The 19,725-nt window shown below is 38.8% G+C and overlaps 2 protein-coding genes across 2 annotated transcripts in view; one reads left to right on the top strand and one right to left on the bottom strand.

Annotated features, from left to right (window-relative positions):
• The window catches only part of rpl31 (ribosomal protein L31), an 810,223-nt gene that overhangs the window by 297,921 nt on the left and 492,577 nt on the right, over nt 1-19,725 (bottom strand). The gene's annotated exons all lie outside the window — the stretch shown is intronic.
• Nucleotides 14,990-19,725, top strand: part of LOC127527439 (phospholipid scramblase 2-like) — a 39,173-nt gene continuing 34,437 nt past the window's right edge. Inside the window, exon 1 of the mRNA XM_051926194.1 lies at nt 14,990-15,062. Coding sequence (XP_051782154.1) covers nt 15,014-15,062 — 49 coding nt within the window. The 5' untranslated portion in view covers nt 14,990-15,013. The remainder of the gene's footprint in view (nt 15,063-19,725) is intronic.

Below are 19,725 nucleotides of genomic sequence, written 5' to 3'. Positions count from 1 at the left end.
ACTTTTTTCTCTATTGCAGAAGAAATACTTTTTCATAGACTGAAACAGCATAAATAAAAAAGCAAGACTGTATAATTTATTAGCTTAAAAACAACCAAGCTCAGTGGATTGCATGGCCTCTCATTTGTCAAACTTATGTTCTTATGTATATGGGCGCAAAGCTTATTGAATACACAGACCAAGTGACATTTATTGAATATTGATTAAACTTCACAACTGTCTAGAGGTGGGTAAGAATAAAGAGGGCTGGCGGCCTTATTCTTTATGATCATAAACATTTACTGTATGTCTATGTGTTTTACAGGCTCTCTCCAGGTAAGAACCCAGGGGAAGGGTGAAAGGCTGACACAATAAGGAATTTTCTTTTTTACCTTTAGAATGGAGGAGGAAGCCACCGACAACCACAGACATCATTGCCGTCTTATTGTCAGAACTGCTGCCCTATCTGGTCCGGACCCTATTTAAACAAACCTGCCATGAAAGTTAATGTTCAATAATGAACCTACTTTAGAGGAAGACGGTCCCCCATGATTTAAAAGCATTCTGTCTCCAAAGAGTTTGTTTTCTAGGACTTGATAGTCCTAAGGACTTTTCTTTGGTTTTGTGGCTATATCTCTACTACATACATAATTGAGATCCCACCATGGGCCTAATCTGTTCTCTGTTCATTTTGTTACCATATCTGCTTAGTAAATTCAAAGAAGAATCGTGGCAACTCCAATGATCTAAAACTATGCAGACTATCAATCTTTTTCTAATTTATTACGTTTAAAGCTGCTGCTTTAATGTAGGAAACACATTTGCAAACACGGTGTCAGCTTTGGGAGTTTGGAAGAAAACTGTATAGATAGAGAAAAACATGTAAACTCAATAAAGGGGGCATGAACTGCTGTCACTGCCACCTTAAGACAGCTGACCAAATTACTGTGCCACCTAGAGCTGGGACACACAAACAGATCAAGTAGACTCAATCAGCATTTAGCTACAAAATCACAATCATCAGGTATGGCATTCTATTGGAAAAGTCTCCAAAACCCACAGAAAAACACAACCTCTTAACAAAGTTTATAAAATGTAAGAAACAAGCCTTAAAGTAAGATAACAGGACAGTCCACGTGTAGTATGTCCAACATTTTTATTAATTTTATTGAAAAAAAATTCAACTATCTGTCAAAAGAAATGCTTTCATCTCAAATGCTTAATGTTTTCAAAGGCAGCATTTAAAAATTGTGCCCTTTAAAATCCCACTTTTACATAATTTCAAGGCATCCCAAATGTGACACAAAGTGACTATTACAGGTGATAAAAATAAGCTGATAAAGGACAGCCAGAGTACTTGAAAAATCACATATTTCTTCATATGAAAAAAGTACTAAAGGCACTGGAATTTCTTTACTTGTGCATTTTTTCCAGTGGTGTTTAGACTACAATATTCCTGAAATATATACATATTTTTTATAAATGAGTTTAAAGACAGTTTTCAGGTTACAATGGCATGGTGAATTATACATTTTTGCTATGAAATACATAGCACTGCTAGAATAAATGTGTCTCTGTCACTCTTATAAATAGAAATGGGGCAGGATTGACGACAGGGGCCTACAATCAATATTCTAGGAACAATGCCTGCATTTTCCCTGGGTCTGTTATTTATAATCCTTTGTTTATTTTATAAATAGAAAAAAAAAGTCTCTAATAGTTCTCTGTGTCTCTTGAGAACAAAATTAATACATTTTACATGCTGCAAGCCAGCAGCTATTATAATACAAATTTGTGCCTGATTTGGCTGTGGTGCAGTGGGAAGTACAGGCCTGGATATAAGCTCTAGGTTTTCAGTTATGGGGTCTTCTGTGTTAAATTCTGTATCTTTCTTTTGTCTTCACTGGTTTCTTCTTGGAGTCCAAAGACTTGTTGTCAGGACAACTGATGCTATTGTCATATAAAGGATGAGTGCACATAGTTGTTCTTCAGATGATGCTGTGAGGAACAGGCATACTGTCCGGGATTTGCTTCAGCCTTAAATGCTTTGCTGCTGGCGTTGGCACCTTCTAACCCTGCATTGGGAAAATATTATATACACACAGACACAGAGTACATGTATCTGTGGTGAGGCGGGTCTGGAGGTGTTTTAATGGATTCATTTATTAGTAATTAATAGTGTTTAGCACAACTTGATGGCTTAACTCACACTGTGAATGCGAACATACATGATTGCTTAATGCAGCGATTACCATTTTAAAGACAGTGTGGTAATTAACGGGCACCAACGTCTGAGAAATTCAAGAGCTTAAAGGGACAAGTTAGTGCAATTGAGTGGGAAGTGAAGTTTTGTGATATGGCAAGTATGAAGTATCAGTGTGAGAGAAGTGAGATCAAGAGAATAGAATGGGCAGCATCCGCCCTATTGATTAATTTACAGGGAGAAGGACTGAGGGCTGTTGCAGAGGTTCTGTGGGTAACCAGAATCGAGTCTGCTGAGCAGCATAGCATACAAGATAAGGAGAGGTCACAATAGCTTGCTGGGGGATGAAGGTATGACAGCAAAAGGCAAATTGCCCTGGGTAGTTGTGGCAACTCCAGGGACTGTGGGTACCAGATGAGGTGGCAAGTCAGGTCTGCATGGAGGACATGGATACAGCAGGTGGCTACTTTGAGATTGCTAATGTCCTGACTGAAAGAGATTGAGAGAGAAAGAGAAAACACAAGCAGTGTACCTCTTGGCCTTGGTGATTTTAAATGCATTTTTTAATTTAATTTATTTATCTGCAACTGAGGCCATGAAAATTTTATTGAATTATTTATTGAATGTTTATTGCACGTTTGGACACTTTAATTCTTACTTTCACAAACATCTGTTCTTTTGAACAAAAAGTCTTGCCTGTTTGCTCACCTACCTTGGTCCGTCTCAATCATGACTATCAAAGTCCCAGAACTGCAGGTTATACCAATGGCTATGGGTACAAGGCATCGGAGTATCAATTCATTAACCAAATCAGCTTAATCCAAAAGAGGGGGGCACAGAGCTGGAGGTTATCCTAGCACAATGGGCAAAAGACAACCCTGGACAAGGTGCCAGACCATCATTGATCGCACTTAATTGCAGATCCATATCCATTAATGTCAGGCCAGCCTGAGATGTGCATTAGTCTAAACATCCATCCATCCATCCTCTTCCGCTGATCCGAGGTCGGGTCGCGGGGGCAGCAGCTTGAGCAGAGATGCCCAGACTTCCCTCTCCCCGGCCACTTCTTCTAGCTCTTCCGGGGGAATCCCAAGGCGTTCCCAGGCCAGCCGGGAGACATAGTCCCTCCAGCGTGTCCTGGGTCTTCCCCGGGGCCTCCTCCCAGTTGGATGTGTCCGGAACACCTCACCAGGGAGGCGTCCAGGAGGCATCCTGATCAGATGCCCAAGCCACCTCATCTGACTCCTCTCGATGCGGAGGAGCAGAGGTTCTACTCCGAGTGATCTTGGTATGTGTGTGTATACTGTATATTTATTCCTGTCTTTATAGAGTATAAGTTTACATAGTACACTATGGATAGAAAGACAAATATGATATAAAAAGGACTGAGTACCTTGAAGTAACCCAGTTCAATAGAAATTGCAAAGGCTAGAAAAAAGGGAAAAAAGAATGACAACAGAGTCTTGTTTCTCACTGGCCTACTGTGAATGGACTCCATATTGTTGACAAGTCATCCACTTATCTTCTCAGAGGTGAAGCTGGTGGTGAAGACAGAGGTGTGGTTTTGGGTATTCTTCCAGGTTATAGCCTTCCTGAAGGAGGACAGTGTTACATTCAAATGACTCCATGGTGTTTCTTTAAAAACAAACCTCATAAGAGATGCGCTATACCTGCACATTTGATACATAGTTCTTATGTTGATTTTGCTTCCAAACACAGTTTTGAACTCTGTTGTGAGTATATATAATTTTTACACTATCCACTTCAGCACTTGGTGGCCTTGGTCATTGAGTTTGTGTGGTCCACCACTTTGTGGCTGAGCTGTTGTTGCTTCTCGACACTTCCACTTCATAATAATAACACTTATAGTTGACCAGACAGATCAGAAATTACATGTACTGACTTGCGGCAAAGGTGGCATCCTATGACATTTCGATGTTTAAGGTCACTGAACTCTTCAATATAATTAATTCTGCCAATGTTTATCAAAGGAGATTGTATGGGTACATACCTATTTTTATGCCTCTGTTAACAATGAAACACTTGAACTCAATAATTTGGAGGGTTATCCACTGTGATATGGACGCTGTATAATGCCCGACCCGACACAGACTGATACCAGAGGCATGTGTAAAAACACTAAGACCTTTATTTTTCTTCAGCTGGAGGGCACATCTTCCCCGTGAACCCCCCAGCCACAACACAGTCCCAAACCACAGTACAGTCACCAAGCGCCGCCTTCTCTCACCACCACTCCTCCTCAGCAAGCTTCGTCCTCCACCTCCCGACTCTGGCCGCCGAGTGGTGTTCGCTGGCTCCCTTTTATCAGGCACCCAGAAGTGCTCCAGGTGGTTGATTGCTGACATCCGGCTGCACTTCTGAGTAAGGTGAAACCAGTGCCCAAAAGGGACCAGCCTCTCCTTTTGTAGCACCCCCTGGCGGCGCCTGCGGAACCCCACAGAACTGCACAAACTCCAACCCCCATGAAGCCCTGGGGGAGTCCAAGGCACCGCTGCAACCCAGGGGTACTGCCATCTAGCGTCCAGGGGAAGATACTGGGCTTCCCACCCTGTTCCCCCTGGCAGATATGGTGAAGGGGTGTCCCGGCCACGCATGGGTCCCAGCCATCTGTCACACCACCAACTTTTGGCCATATAGTCAAAGTGTAAGCTAAAACAAGAATTCAAAAAGGCACAGACAGATATTGATCCATCTCTTCTTTGGAATTCTCAAACATGACTCCTTGCCTGTCCACATTACTCGGACTGAATTACAAATGTGATTGCAGTGCTTTTGGTATCCTGTAATCAAGACACATCCTCATATATCAACATTAATTAAAGGCTAAACAGTTTTTACAACCCCAGTATTGATCTGAATAGTAAATGAATGAAAGACTGTCTGATGAGTGAGCAGCTCTTAAACTGTGTTAATAGCCTCCTGGCAATGTTGGATAATCTGGTGTTAAAACTGAGGTAACTGAAGTGACTATAGTTTATAACCTTAATTATAAGGTAATAGAAGATAACCACTCTGTATTGTTTCATTAATAACAATAGTGTTTGGACACGCTGGGTCACCAGTGCCATGATCAGTGAGAAGAACAAACAAATATTTTGAAACTTCCTTACCTAAAAAATCTCTGAACATGTTTGTCATACCAGATAGACAGATCTGAAAGGCACTATATAACTGATGCTAATCTGCTCCGGGTAGTGGTGACATGATGCATGTTAATTTGCACATGAGAGTACACTCTGCACACATATAAACCTACAATATGCCCCAGTCTGCAGCAGGTCACAAACATGATATTCAGATGACAAGGAGGCCACCGTGCTGACACCATGTTGCAGACATGCACCCCAGGAGATTTACGACTGAAAACATTTTTGTTTGGTTTAATCTCCTTATCTAGTCATTATTTTAAGGTACTTTTAATAGTCACATCAATTTCATTTTAGTTGTAATTATTGACCTTGATTTGTACTGCTAGCAGTTTTTCTATTCAGTTACATTGTCCCACTATTTACTTTTTTCTCTCTTTGTTGCCTTCATTTATTGTTTCCAGTCTTTTAAACTTGCTTTCCCATTACAAAGTAAGTAGAAGAAGATGCCTACCCCGACACCAACAAATACAAGATAGGAATTAACCAACCCGGAATGAGGTACACATCTGTGCCAAGGATCACCCATTCAAACAACTTGGAGTTACCACTTAAGTAGAAGTTGACAGAATACTAAAAATACTACTCACATAGAAGTACAGTTACTTAGACAAAAATATACTTAAGTAAATGTTAAAGTAAAAAAAGTACAACCTGAAAAAACTACTCAAGTAAACGTGCAATTTAGCTACTTTGGGGGAAAAATTATATTAGTAAAAATCTTTAACTATACATGCTGTTCTTTGGAAAACACAAGCAGAATATACATAGTAATACAAAAGATTTAATAATGTAACTATTCTGTACCAGTAACGGCACACTGCACAATAACATGCAGTGAATACACTTGACTTGAGCATTCCTAGTGTTCATCCTCTTTCTCTGTACGTTTATCATTTATTTACTCAGAGGTTGATGCGCTTGCTACTTCCTGAGCAGCTCTCCTTTTCTCCGCCCTAGTGGCCCGCTTCTTCTTGATTCTTTCGTCAGCATCTTTTCGCATTAAAACTGATTAACTCAGTGTTTGTGTTGCAGTTACTTAGTATGTTTCCTTTAATTTTTCACTTAAACTGGCACTTGAGTCTTCAATCTGCCTCAAGAATGATTTAAGATATGAAGAGGTAGGGGAAGTGACGACGAAGGTGGTAGGGGTGAGAATGGTGCCCGTATGCATGCACCGCATGGCTGCCCTGCTGGCCACTGCCAAGAGTTGATTCTACAATAAAATAAAAATAAAAAGAGGAATAACCTTGGAGGTCAATCATCATCCTGACAGCGTATAGTAGACGTCACGTAGTATATGTGTACCAAATTTCAGGTCAATAGGTCAAACAGTTTGCGAGCTACAGGTGATTTGAAATCCTGGACAGACAAACGGACAGCCATGGTAGCGTATTATATAAGAAGATACTTGTGGTAAATGCATGGTAAGCAAGTAATCAGAATCACCCTTAAATATCAGTTAACAATGTTGTTATCAATTATATACCTCATTTGAGACAGCAAAATAATAATAATAATTCTTTGCATTTATATAGCGCTTTTCTCATTACTCAAAGCGCTTAGCAATTGCAGGTTAAGGCCCTTGCTCAAGGGCCCAACAGAGCAGAGTCCCTATTGGCATTTACGGGATGCAAACCGGCAACCTTCCAATTGCCAGTGCAGATCCCTAGTTTCAGAGCCACCGCTCCACCAAAGCCTTCAGTGAAGACAAAAAATGAGAAATGAAAGCAGTATTTATTTCTAAACAACAAAAGACTTTTTAATCTTGCTGATATTAAGTAAGTAGAATCAGCAAAGCATCAGCATGTAGAAACAAATTTTAAGAACACAGATTCATGTGGTTGTGCTGCTCTTCTTAAATACACGAAAAAAATACACATGAAAAACAAAATACGCAGACATTTGGAGCAGAAAGTTCTTCAAACAGAAACAGTTGTTGTGTATGGCTTTTCAGAAGTAGAGCAGAAAATGTGTTCAGGCCCTGTATATTTCATCAGTTGTTACTTGAAATATGTACCTCAACAAATACAACGCTATGTTTCGGCTGCTGGTTATGTGTGGCATTAAAATAAAGTCGTTTGTAAGAGAAGGCAGCTATTGAATGGGTTAAATGTACCACACTTATGCATTATGATCCAGTATCTTTTTTTGAAAAAATAGCAAGAAACCAGAGAAAATGTCAGAATCACACACAGATATGAGATAAACATGCAAGCTCTGCTGCCCCAGCTTTCTTCCATGTTGTCTTCTTGATGAATATACTAGAGTGTCAGCTAATAAATGCTGAACAGCTTAATACTTTTACTGATGGCCATAGAAGGTAAAGCCAGGGGCTTTAAATGGTGTTTACTGTGAATTGCACTTCTAAAGATGACACCTGATTTTCTAAACAGGGAGAGCACTGCTAGTGTCACAATAATGCCTTCTGTACTGATGCTCTGCTACTTTACAATAACTTAATCCCCCAGGATCAATCAGCTGTCCAGGGGCTCAGCCACTCCTCAAAGTGCAGGAAGACCATTTAAAGTGGGCTGTTACAGCGTAATCTCCAGAGTGCAGCTCAAGGATCATAAACACCAGGGACGGACAGGTATGGATTGTTCTCTTATTACTAACTGGAAGCCAAAAGCAAGTATTTCTGTAATATGAAAAATGTACTGCAATAATTTGTTGTCAGTAGGAAGTTATTCTCACGCTTAATTCAACATGCTTGTTTTAAAACTGTTTCAGTTTACTTTTCTGCTGTGTTTGCTTGCCTTATTCAGAGCTATTTTGAAAATCTGGAGTTTGCCACTTTGTGTAGTGGAGCAAATAAAAGCAGCACACTGTCGCTGAGTCTAGGTTCTCAGACTCACTGGCCAAGTAGATACTGAGATGGTTGTCTTTTACTGAGCCAGACAACAAAGCGTTTCGCTTGCTGGGATGAATGAAATTAACCAGAGGGGTTGAGAGCAACTTAAATTTCCGAAGCTGTTATTTGCGATGGAGGTGACCACTCTCCAAAAGCGGGAGCATCACCTAAATTAAAAATACATACAGTAAGAAGAAAAAATCTTAGAAACAAAGGTAGACCACTGTGTCCACTGAATTAGTTTAATTAGCTAATCGTAGAACTGTCCAAATACTTTATCCAGAAATTTGTTTAAAACCTGAAGAGGTCTCTGCTTCAAAACTCATCTGTTGTCAATGGAGATTACAGAGTCGTGTACCAAAGAGATCTTTTAAGATAACAAGATACTAGTGCAACATTTTACAGCCATCCACTCCCACCAGCAGTATAAATAAATCACATCCAGTCCCCTCTTAAAATTAGCAGTTAGGTTGTCCACTTGTAAATAGCCTTTCCATAAACAGTACTCCTTCCTCCTCTGTTAGAGTGTCCATGACCACAATTTAAAGAAAGGCCAAATATTCTTCAGGGTGACTTACAAACCCTCGATCACATACCCCCAGCAAACATCAGTTGAAAACTGATTGGTTTTATTTTTTATCAGGATACTGTTTGGCCACTACTGGGTAAACAGAACCAAACCATTAGTTTTATTAGTCTTAGAAGAGCTCCAAGGCATCATCTAAAACTTTATCAGATTACATCTGAATTTCAGATTCTTCTTCTACTTCTGGATTATTGCTAATATTTTTGCCTCACACACTTTGTAGATTGACATCTGTAACTACAATGGGTTACTTAGATGTTCAGTGTGTGTTAAAAACGATATACAGTACTCAGTTGACCACATTTTATTACAGCATGAGGAGATCAAGGAGTAGTGTGGTAGTGTGGTGGTTAGTGCTGCTGCTTCATGGATCCAGTGGTCCGGGTTTGGTCCTTATGTGCACATTTGTTGTTTGTGTGGAGTTTGTATGCTATTCCCTAAGAGTTTTCTTAAAGGTATTCTAGCTTCCCTCCCATTTCCTAAAGACATGCAGGTTAGGAAAAAGACATTTTTAAATTGCGTGTGTGTGTGTGTGTGTGTGTGTGTGTGTGTGTGTGTGTGTGTGTGTGCGTGCGTGCGTGTGTGTGTGTCTGTCTGTCTGTCTGTCTGTCTGTCTGTCTGTCTGAGAAGGCCCTGCAATGGACTGGTGCCCTGTCCAGGGCCATTTCCAGCCTTGCACCTGGTACTGTTGTGGACAGGCTCATTTGCATTAAGGTTGTTGGAGAATTATATTAATGATAATGTTATTAACTCTTTGAGGGCTGAATATTTTTTGCAGGCAACTCACTTTTCTGAAAAGCACACAAAATAAACGTTTCACATGTAAATCAACGTAAAACGTCTGCTGCTGTGGGTGCTGTCGGCGCTTGTTCCGCGTCTCTGGTGGCTGTGCAGAGGCAGCTTGATGACTGGTAGGAATGTGTGGCAGGCAATGCATGGTAGTGCAATGCAATCTGGTTTGTACCTCTTGCCATTGTAAGTGGCAGCCCTCCGAGGTGAACGTTGCCGTTGGCGCACAGGTGTGTTCAGCAACACGATCAGCTGGGGACCAATCAACTGAAGCCAGTACCTCACTTTCGTTTTCGTTTCGTTTTCAATCTCCATCTTCAGATCACTTGTATCAAAACTGGAGTCCGACAAGTCAGAGTTCGTTTACTCAATAATACACAAAGTAAAATGTTGTCTGTGGAGTATTTTGCTTTGTGCATTCACTTGAACTAAAACATTGTGAGTTTTGTCACAGTTTAGGGCTGATTACCATCCTCTACCCCTGAATTTCGACAAAAGTCGACATCCACCCTGAAAGGGTTAAAAGATTTACAAATAGGAGGAAATTATTCTCACCCATATTTCTTATTTGATCCTTAGGTAACTTACAAAGGTATTCACTTCCATCCATCCATTATCCAACCTGCTATATCCTAACAACAGGGTCACGGGGGTCTGCAGGAGCCAATCCCAGCCAACACAGGGCACAAGGCAGGAAACAAACCCCGGGCAGGGCGCCAGCCCACCACAGGGCCTGCACACACACACCGACAGACCAAGCACACAGTAGGGACAATTTAGGATCACCAGTGCACCTCACCAGCATGTCTTTGGACTGTGGGAGTAAACCCACGCAGACACGGGGAGAACATGCAAACTCCACGCAGGGAGGACCCAGGAAGCGAACCCAGGTCTCCTAACTGCGAGTCAGCAGTGCTACCCACTGCACCACCGTGCCGCCAGTATTCAATTTTTAAACTGTAAAATGATGGAAAGGGTAAAGGTTATAATTTCTATAATGGCTTTAATAAATGTACAGGTGGTCATTCACAAGTGAAGCCCTTCAGTCATTTACACCTGGATGTAAATTCAGTCAGATGAACAAGCCAGGCTGGTGATTCTCCAGGCTCAGCACTGCAGATTGACTGCTAACTATAACTACCAAGCCTCTCTGCCAGCATCAGGAAGAAGCCTGTTATTCCTACCCAACCATTTCTTTTTTCAATATCTGATTTCAGGCAGCTAGTGTCTGCCTTGACTACTATACATGTGGCACAAGGCAGGAGTGACCCAAATTGTTACAGAGCACACAAACAAAAAGATATAAGATCACACCAGTTCCTAAACATCCTCATAGCTCTCTTTTAGACCAGGGATCAGATATGAAATTTTAATTCTATAACAGTACCTCATTGTTCAGAATTAAAAAAAGAAAAAGGTGTTCATTATAATAAAATACACAATACAAACTATGCAATGCAGGATAAATTTCACTGCATAGCTCATTGAAGCAAAAATACTACAAGGCTTCAGTTGTCACAATGCTGTCTGAGTAATGGATGTGATAGCGCACAGAGTGAATTTCATGAACAAATTATGCATAAATTACTGGATTTTATTGAAGACAGACATTAATGTTTTGTTTATATAGTGTGGCAGGCTTAACACAAATTTATATAACAGGCTGTTAGCAGTTCATGTAAAAGAATCCATATTTGAATCTGGCAGGTATGAAGAAAGTATAGCCAGCTTTATGAGCAAGATTAATTAACATGCAAAGCCTGGTGTCTACACTCACACTGATGTAAAAGAAAATATATTTAAGTACAAACATTTAAAGGAAGGCACAATGGCACAGCAGTTAGAACTGCTGTCTTATGGATCTGTTATGACAGTAGGGATGAGATTTAAGAAGTCACCTGGAAGACACGGACATAGTCAATACCCAAAGCAAGGGTCAGAATCAGAAGAACAACCATCAGTATCCAAAGCCAAGAAACACAGGACAAAATCGTAGTCAGAAGGATTACAGAAAGTTCAAAAACCAAAGAAACATTTCAAAAAGTTTGAGGATTTTAGGATCCGTATAGTCAGATGGGGAAGCATACCGCTGGATGACCTTTTATCCCATCATATCTCGACTGACAGGTCACAACCTCTGAGGGCACATCCACTGCAGAATGATCCTAGCAACAGGAATCAACAAGAGCACCATACAAATGGAGGCGATATAACAAATCAAAATTAAAACTATATATTTCAAAAATACATGACCCCAATGGATACCTTAGGGTGTAAAACCTCCCAGCAGATGCAAATGATATTCAAAATGGGAGTCTCTGACAGGAAAAAGCACCCTGGGTTTGTTTTCTAGACCAAGCTGTTGTCTTGGGGAGCTTGGATATTCTTGTTTTGTTTATGTGGAGTTCCCTTTGGCTCTCTCAAAGACGCGTATGTTAGGTCGATCCACTTTTAAATTGGCCAAAAGAGAATGTGTATGAGTGGGCTTCTGCTTCTGCCCAATGATGCCAGGATAGGCTCAAGCGTCTGGGACCCCAAAAGCAGGTTTAGAATATTATTTATGTCATTTTCAACATGAATTAGAGCTTCACTTTGGCTATATTTGCACAAATGTTTTAGTTTCTTTTCAATTTTTTATCTTTTGTCGGGTTGTACTAGGGTTTTAATTTCTTTAAGGTTTAGTTTTGTGTATTTTTTATCACTGTTCTGTTGATGCAATTTTGTTTTCTGCCTTTGTATTGTTAATGCTATTTTGTGTCACTCTTTCCATGATACTGGCCATTCTTTTTTATAGTTGCTACACCCATTGCCAGTCATGTGAGTAGGAAGTCACATGATATATGATGTCATCTACCAACAGTTATGATTATGGCTTATAATTTATTTATTTAATGATTTTTTGACAATTTATATACAGTATGTATTTCATTTCACCTGTATTTTATCGCATTCTATTGTTTATTTGGTGCTCTATGCTCATTTGAATGATGTTGATATTTTTTAGCATTATATTATTTTGCGTTTACACATCACTGTCTAGACATCATGTCTAGAGGTTATGTGCCATGTTGCATAAAAATTCAACACTGTTGGAACTCAGAAGTATTCCTCAATGGATAAACAGATGTCTTTCTCATGAGTTGTCAAGAAAAGCCAAGCAAAATGACACCTTTTATTGGCTAACTAAAAAGATTACAATATGCAAGGCTTTCGAGGCAACTCAGGCCCCTTCTACAGGCAAGATGTAATACAGAGACTGGAGTTCCCTGTGTTTATATACACACTCTAGGACAAGAAACAACATTGGTAAATCTTTAAATGAGAAATTTTAAATTCATTCAGGCTAGGGTTAATTTAACAAGAGAGAGAAGAACAATGTATTGTCAAGATCTCTGGATAAGATAACTGTCCAACAAAGTCTTTTGAAGTTTGTAATGAGTTTTTTCAAAACAATGTGGATCTGTAGACAGGTTGTCTGTCATTCTGAGAGATGTAAACAATCCTCATATCTGGCCATAAAACTCTTGTCTCTATTCAATCCATGTTGTAATGTATTAAATTTTAGCATGAGTTTAACTTCCCATTCTTTTCTCTCTTGCTGTGTTTTGAAGTTGCCCATAAGCACTGTGACTTTAAAGTCCCTCTCACAGTGTCCATGGCTGTTGAAGTGGCCAGCTACAGGAATATCTGTGTTGCCATGTTTAATGTGGAACCTGTGTAAATTCATTCTCTGGCAGAGTGTTTGTCCAGTTTCTCCCACATAGAGTGCAGTGTCAGGACATTTCATGCAGAAAATTAGGTAGACTACATTAGATGATCTGCAGGAAAATGATCCCTTTATGTGATGTTCAAGACGGCAGTGTGGTATAACTATACGGTCTGTATCATAGATGTGGGCACATGTTTTGCATCTTTTCTGTAGGCATGGAGATGTGCCATTTTCTGTTGGTTCACTTAGGGAGCTTCGCACAATTAGTTGTTGAAGGTTTGGTGGTTGTCTGTATGCCAGGAGGGGAGGTTCAGGAAATACATTTTTCAGTGTTTGGTCATTGTTTAGTATTGGCTGAAGTTCTTTTATAATTTTTCGAAGTGTTTCAAGATGTGGGTTGTAGGTGACAACAAGGGGGATGCGGTTCTTGTTGTCTTTGTTTTTATATTCCAGAAGGTTGTCTCTGGGTATGGCAGTAGCTCTTCTTATTTGAGTGTCTGTTGTTTTGGGGGTGTAACCTTGTCTGATGAAATCTTGTCTGAGCTCCTGCAGTTGTTGATCCCGGTCTGAGCAAATACGATTGTACCGTATTGCTTGGCTGAAAATAATGGAGCGCCTTATATGCTTGGGGTGGAAGCTATCACTTTTCAGGTAGGTCCGTCTCTCTGTCGGTTTGTGAAAAACAGAAGTTACAAGGGTGTTGTCTTTCAGTCTCATTCAAAGATTTACCAATGTTGTTTCTTGTCCTAGAGTGTGTATATAAACACAGGGAACTCCAGTCTCTGTATTACATCTTGCCTGAAGAAGGGGCCTGAGTTGCCTCGAAAGCTTGCATATTGTAATCTTTTTAGTTAGCTAATAAAAGGTGTCATTTTGCTTGGCTTTTCTCTACATTCATAATGGCCAACACGGTACAACATCATGGTTTGTTGTTATTTAGATTTCAAAAAATTAAAGGGGTTCTTTTTGGTATTTTGACTTCAGCTTTGTTTTCCACACCAATTTTTTTGGCTCTCGGTTATCATGGTGTTCAGTTATTCTTGTCTTCCAGTTATTGATCCCTGGCTGAAGTAACAGTAACATTTTATAGTCATTAGTGTTAACAGCTAAATAAAGCAATATGGAGGTCAAAAGGTTTAAATATGAGACAAAAATATAGTAAAGGTAAAGGTGAAGAAAAAAAATCTACATCACTAGGGAAAGACAAAACAAGAGAAAGAAGAAAAGTAGAAAGTGTAATAAGTGAGATAAAGACATTAACTGCACAGTTTTAAAGACTCTGACCTGAAATTTAATCCATTAACTCCATCTTCTTTTATATACTCATATCTGAATTTTGTTTACTCTGTTTTGTTTTATAGTCAAGTCTTGATCACTTACTCATTCGCCACTGAATTACACATAAGTATGGTCAAGGTACATTTGTATGGTCAAGGTAGAAGTTACTGTTTAAAGGCCCCACAAAACCAGTTATATTAGATTCAATAAGTGACGTTTGCCATGCGTTATTTTTCATGATGTCTGACACACCAAGTTGCACTGGATTCTCATTTGTATTTGAAAACAAGTTAAGAACTGGGTGATAATATAATACTTTGACTACAAACAAAAATACAGGCAGCTCATAAATAACTAGTTCATCTTTGTTATCATTTTTGCTACAGAAACAGCTGCAGACCCTCCACGTAGCCTATCGATAAAACTGGCACAAAATACGCAGACCCCTATGGATGAATCTGTGGAGCAATCACAACATTCTCAGATCAATTCAAAAAGTAAGTTCTACAAAAGATTGCATCTCTGAGTAAACTTGATAGAGCATATCAAATCTCATTAAAGTTCAATTAAAGGCTCCTATATTAACACATCTTCTCAGTAATGCCTTTTAGAAAAAAAAATGTAGATTTATTCTTACTTTGGTATATTGGCTATGGGTGATTGATTTTATTAGAGTCTAATAACTTTCATTTTAATCATGGTTTTGGCAAATAAAAAATTAAAAAGTGAGGAGGCATTTAGGAACAAAAGCTGTAACATTGCATTGTAGTGCTTGCAGACAATTGTGATCTACCTTAATAAAAGGACAAGTGGCTGTGTGGGTCTGTGTATCTGTGTGCCTGTCTGGTTGCTAGGGTTAGGAAGAAAATTATGTAATAAATAAATTAATAAATAGGAAAAACATGTAGAAGTAGGTTAAAAAAAATAAAAATAATAATGAAAATACCAAATAAGGTCCTATAAATAAGAAAATTGGTCTTATCTGCCTATTCTTGTCCAACATTGTATGCCTGCAACAGCGGCATAGTAGCAACTTTCTTGAGCCCACTTGGGCCATGTGGACAAAATTTATAGTTGTAATGCTAATAACTGATAACTTTGGTGGACAATGGATGAGTGAAAATAACAATAAATTGACACACAAACTGGGAAAAACAAAGCACAGACATGACTACTATAGGTTAGAGTCACTAAACCAGACAGATCCTGTAGCACCCACCATCATATTTTCTCAGAAAAAAACTTCAGCTATAGCAGTGGTTAGATCAACTAGCAATGCCAAGAGGAAGTGGGAAAAATGGATGGCTCTATCCAAAAAGGAAAAGGCAGACACAAGGGGAAGAGACTGGATGCATATTATTATATCAGGCCAAATGGACAACCTATGTATCAAATAAAAAAACATTTCAACTCGTCTTAGATGGGTAGCACAACTGGTCTGTGATATAACTGTTATGATTTCCTGCCACCAACAGCATGGAAAAGAAGCCTGCCTCCTAAAAACTTAAACAAAAGGTCAGACCAACTCTGATAGAAATGTGGGCCTCTGGAACCCCCAAGCAGCCTCACCCCTCCTCAAATGGACAGCTTTCCAGTCTACACAGGCACACAATTGGGCCAAGGACTTTAAGGTTCAAAAAGGTAAATGATGGTTAAGAAAATACAATCCAGAAACAGAACCTTAAAGGAATACTCCACCTAAATCTTTCATGTTACTTACTCCGTGTAATTTGAAGGGGTAGCCAAAAAATTTTTTAATGGCAAACAATGTGAAAAGCATCCATGGAAAAAGAAAAAAAAATCTTACAATTGCATAATCCACATGTCCATTTTCCATTTGTATGGTCAAAACCTGCAAAATGTGTGCCTTTTTTTCAAAAATATTATTAACTAGCAAAATACCCGCGCTTCGCAGCGGAGAAGTAGTGTGTTAAAGAGGTTATGTAAACATATATATATACATAAACATATATACTTATATATACATATCTACATATACACATATCTACATATACACATATCTACATATATATATATATATATATATATATATATATATATATATATATATATATATATATATATATATACATATACACATCCACATTTATATACATATATCAACATATATATACACATACATATACACACATACATACATATATATAAGTTGGCACTTAAGAAGGACATCTACACATTAATTAAACTATACAACCCCCCCCCCTTGATTATACTGACTTAGTTACCTCCACCCACCCCCCCAATGCCCCCCCCCATACTGAATGTGTTGCTATATATTGCCTTTGATTCTTGTAAGTCTAAGCATTATCCTCTGATGAAGACCCCTGATAGGGGTTGAAAGCTCAGGAATGAAACTATTTTATGATACGTGATTCGTTTTTTCTCCCTTTGTGGATCTCCAACTGCAAATATGCAAACCGTATCACAGACCTTCTCTTCCATATATATATATATATATATATATATATATATATATATATATATATATATATATATATGATTACATCTTGCCTGAAGAAGGGGCCTGAGTTGCCTCGAAAGCTTGCATATTGTAATCTTTTTAGCTAGCCAATAAAAGGTGTCATTTTGCTTGGCTTGTCTCTATCTATCTATCTATCTATCTATCTATCTATCTATCTATCTATCTATCTATCTATCTATCTATCTATCTATCTATCTATCTATCTATCTATCTATCTATCTATCTATCTATCTATATGTATATCTATCTATCTATCTATCTATCTATCTATCTATCTATCTATCTATCTATCTATCTATCTATCTATCTATCTATCTATCTATCTATCTATCTATCTATCTATCTATCTATCTATCTATCTATCTATCTATATATATATATATATCTCTGTCTATCTATCTATATATATACATCCCCGTGCTTTGCAGCGGCGAAGTACTGCTTTTAAATTTTTATTAAGAAGAAAACCTTTTTAAATTGAGTGAAAATCTACCAATAACAATTTGTTAAGGATCTGTTTTTTTTGTGAAACTGACTTCACACAGCCTCTCCGCTGTTTTATAAACGAACGTCATATAAGGTCTTCCTTTTTCGTTGCTTTGCCAACGGAAGCAGCCTTTTTATTTAATCCTGTTTATACGATTGTTCTGTTTGTATATCACGTTGTCAGTTCAGCACTCCGGTTGTAATATGACCAAGCTGTGCAAGCACACTCTTGAGAATGCAACGTATAGTTGTACAGGAGAAAAGCAATCTTGCCTGAAATCAATGGCAACCTTTTGTAGGTCTATGAACTTAATTTAAACTTTAGGTTTACACGGTGCTTTCTTTCCGAAGTACCTGCACTCATGAATATGTCTGTATGCGTCAGTCGCTCAAATCCCCGCGGTTCGCACCGGCGAAGTTCTGCTTTTAAATTTTTATTAAGAAGAAAAGAAAACCTTTTAAAATTGAGGTAAAATATACCAATAACAGTTTGTTAAGGATCTGTTTTTTTGTGAAGCTGCCTTCACTCGAGTGATCACTTCGAGCTTTAAGCCTGAGAAATCACCCCGTAAATGCACACGTTTAATTGCACATCTGTTAATATGTATGCTTACAAAGTATTAAAAGACACTCAACAATTACACACTATTAAAAGACACTGGACAATTAATGTCATTTACCTTCGTTCCCGCGTTTGACTCGTGCTGTAAATCTCTTCCTTGTTTTCACTTCACGTGATTACGTAGGAGGCGTAATACGTGATGATGCGATACGTGACTCCGCCTCCTCCATTAGAGTATATGGACAAAAAACAGGTTCCAGTTATGACCATTACGCGTAGAATTTCGAAATGAAACCTGCCTAACTTTTGTAAGTAAGCTGTAAGGAATGAGCCTGCCAAATTTCAGCCTTCTACCTACACGGGAAGTTGGAGAATTAGTGATGAGTGAGTGAGTGAGTGAGTGAGTGAGTGAGTGAGTGAGTGAGTGAGTGAGTCAGTCAGTCAGTCAGTCAGTCAGTCAGTCAGTGAGTCAGTTAGGGCTTTGCCTTTTATTAGTATAGACTAGTACTTCCTAAAAACACTGTGTTGAATGTTAACAGGAAACATGCCATTCCCATAATATTGTATGTTTGATTTGAAGAACTGTCCTCCTCATTCATTGGTCAAGAATCCTGTCTTCAAGTAAATAGCTTACTTAGTGATGTTGGGTCATTAAATACTAATGAGGCTCAACCTGAGTCACTTTCAAAGACAAGAAATATCTGCAAGAATACAAATAGTGTTTTCACAGCAGGTTATGGGGACTTATCCACTATTCGTGGTAGTTAAAAAGCTGACAGAAGGCAAGCAAGGCGCCTCAAAATGACAGAGCCTGAGAAGTAGGCTTTAGGGCACAGGTGTCAAACTCCAGTCCTCGAGGGCTGCAGTGGCTGCATGTTTTCATTCTAACCATCTTCTTCATTAGTGAGCCGTTTTTACTGCTAATTAACTTCTTTTGCTTTAGTTTTAATTAACTTGACTCAAGCCCCTTAATTGTCTCTTTTTCCTTAATATGTAGCCAAACAGTAATGAGACATCAAACAAGCCACCATATGACCAGCTCACCTGTGCCCATCACACAATATCTGAAAATAAATAAAGGTGAAGGTCTCAGTAAAGTTGATCTCTCTGGTCATCAAAACATTTTGAAAATACTCTTAGAAAAAACAGAAAAATCAACAGATTTGGAAATGTCTGCTGTGGCAGAATGAGAGCAGCAACAAGCCATGGAATTAAATAATGGGCTTAATTAACAGCAAGAATCAGCTTCTCATTAAGAAACTGTTTGGAGTGAAATTGGTTGGAGTTTGAAATCCCACTTTAGCTGGTCATCTGTTGGCTCGTTTCACGTCTCATTTCTGTTTGGCTGCTGAAGAAAGGAATCAATTCGAGGACTGATTCCTTAAAACCAGGGCTATTAAAATGAATGGAAAATGAGTTAATTAGCAGTGAAAACTGCTCGCTGATTAGGAAAAGAGTTAAAATGAAAACCTGTAGCCACTGCGTCCCTCCCCTGCTTTAGGGGAACATACTTAAGAGAGGAAGTGCCAGGCAAGACAGATGGTGACACATGAGGATGCTGAGGAAAGGTGTACGAGAAATGCTTATGATACCTGCAACAAATCTATAC

Source organism: Erpetoichthys calabaricus, chromosome 4, assembly GCF_900747795.2.
Source record: "Erpetoichthys calabaricus chromosome 4, fErpCal1.3, whole genome shotgun sequence".
Classification (NCBI taxonomy): Eukaryota; Metazoa; Chordata; class Cladistia; order Polypteriformes; family Polypteridae; genus Erpetoichthys; species Erpetoichthys calabaricus.
Note: the sequence above shows the minus strand (reverse complement) of the source record. Positions and strands in the feature narration are given on the sequence as shown.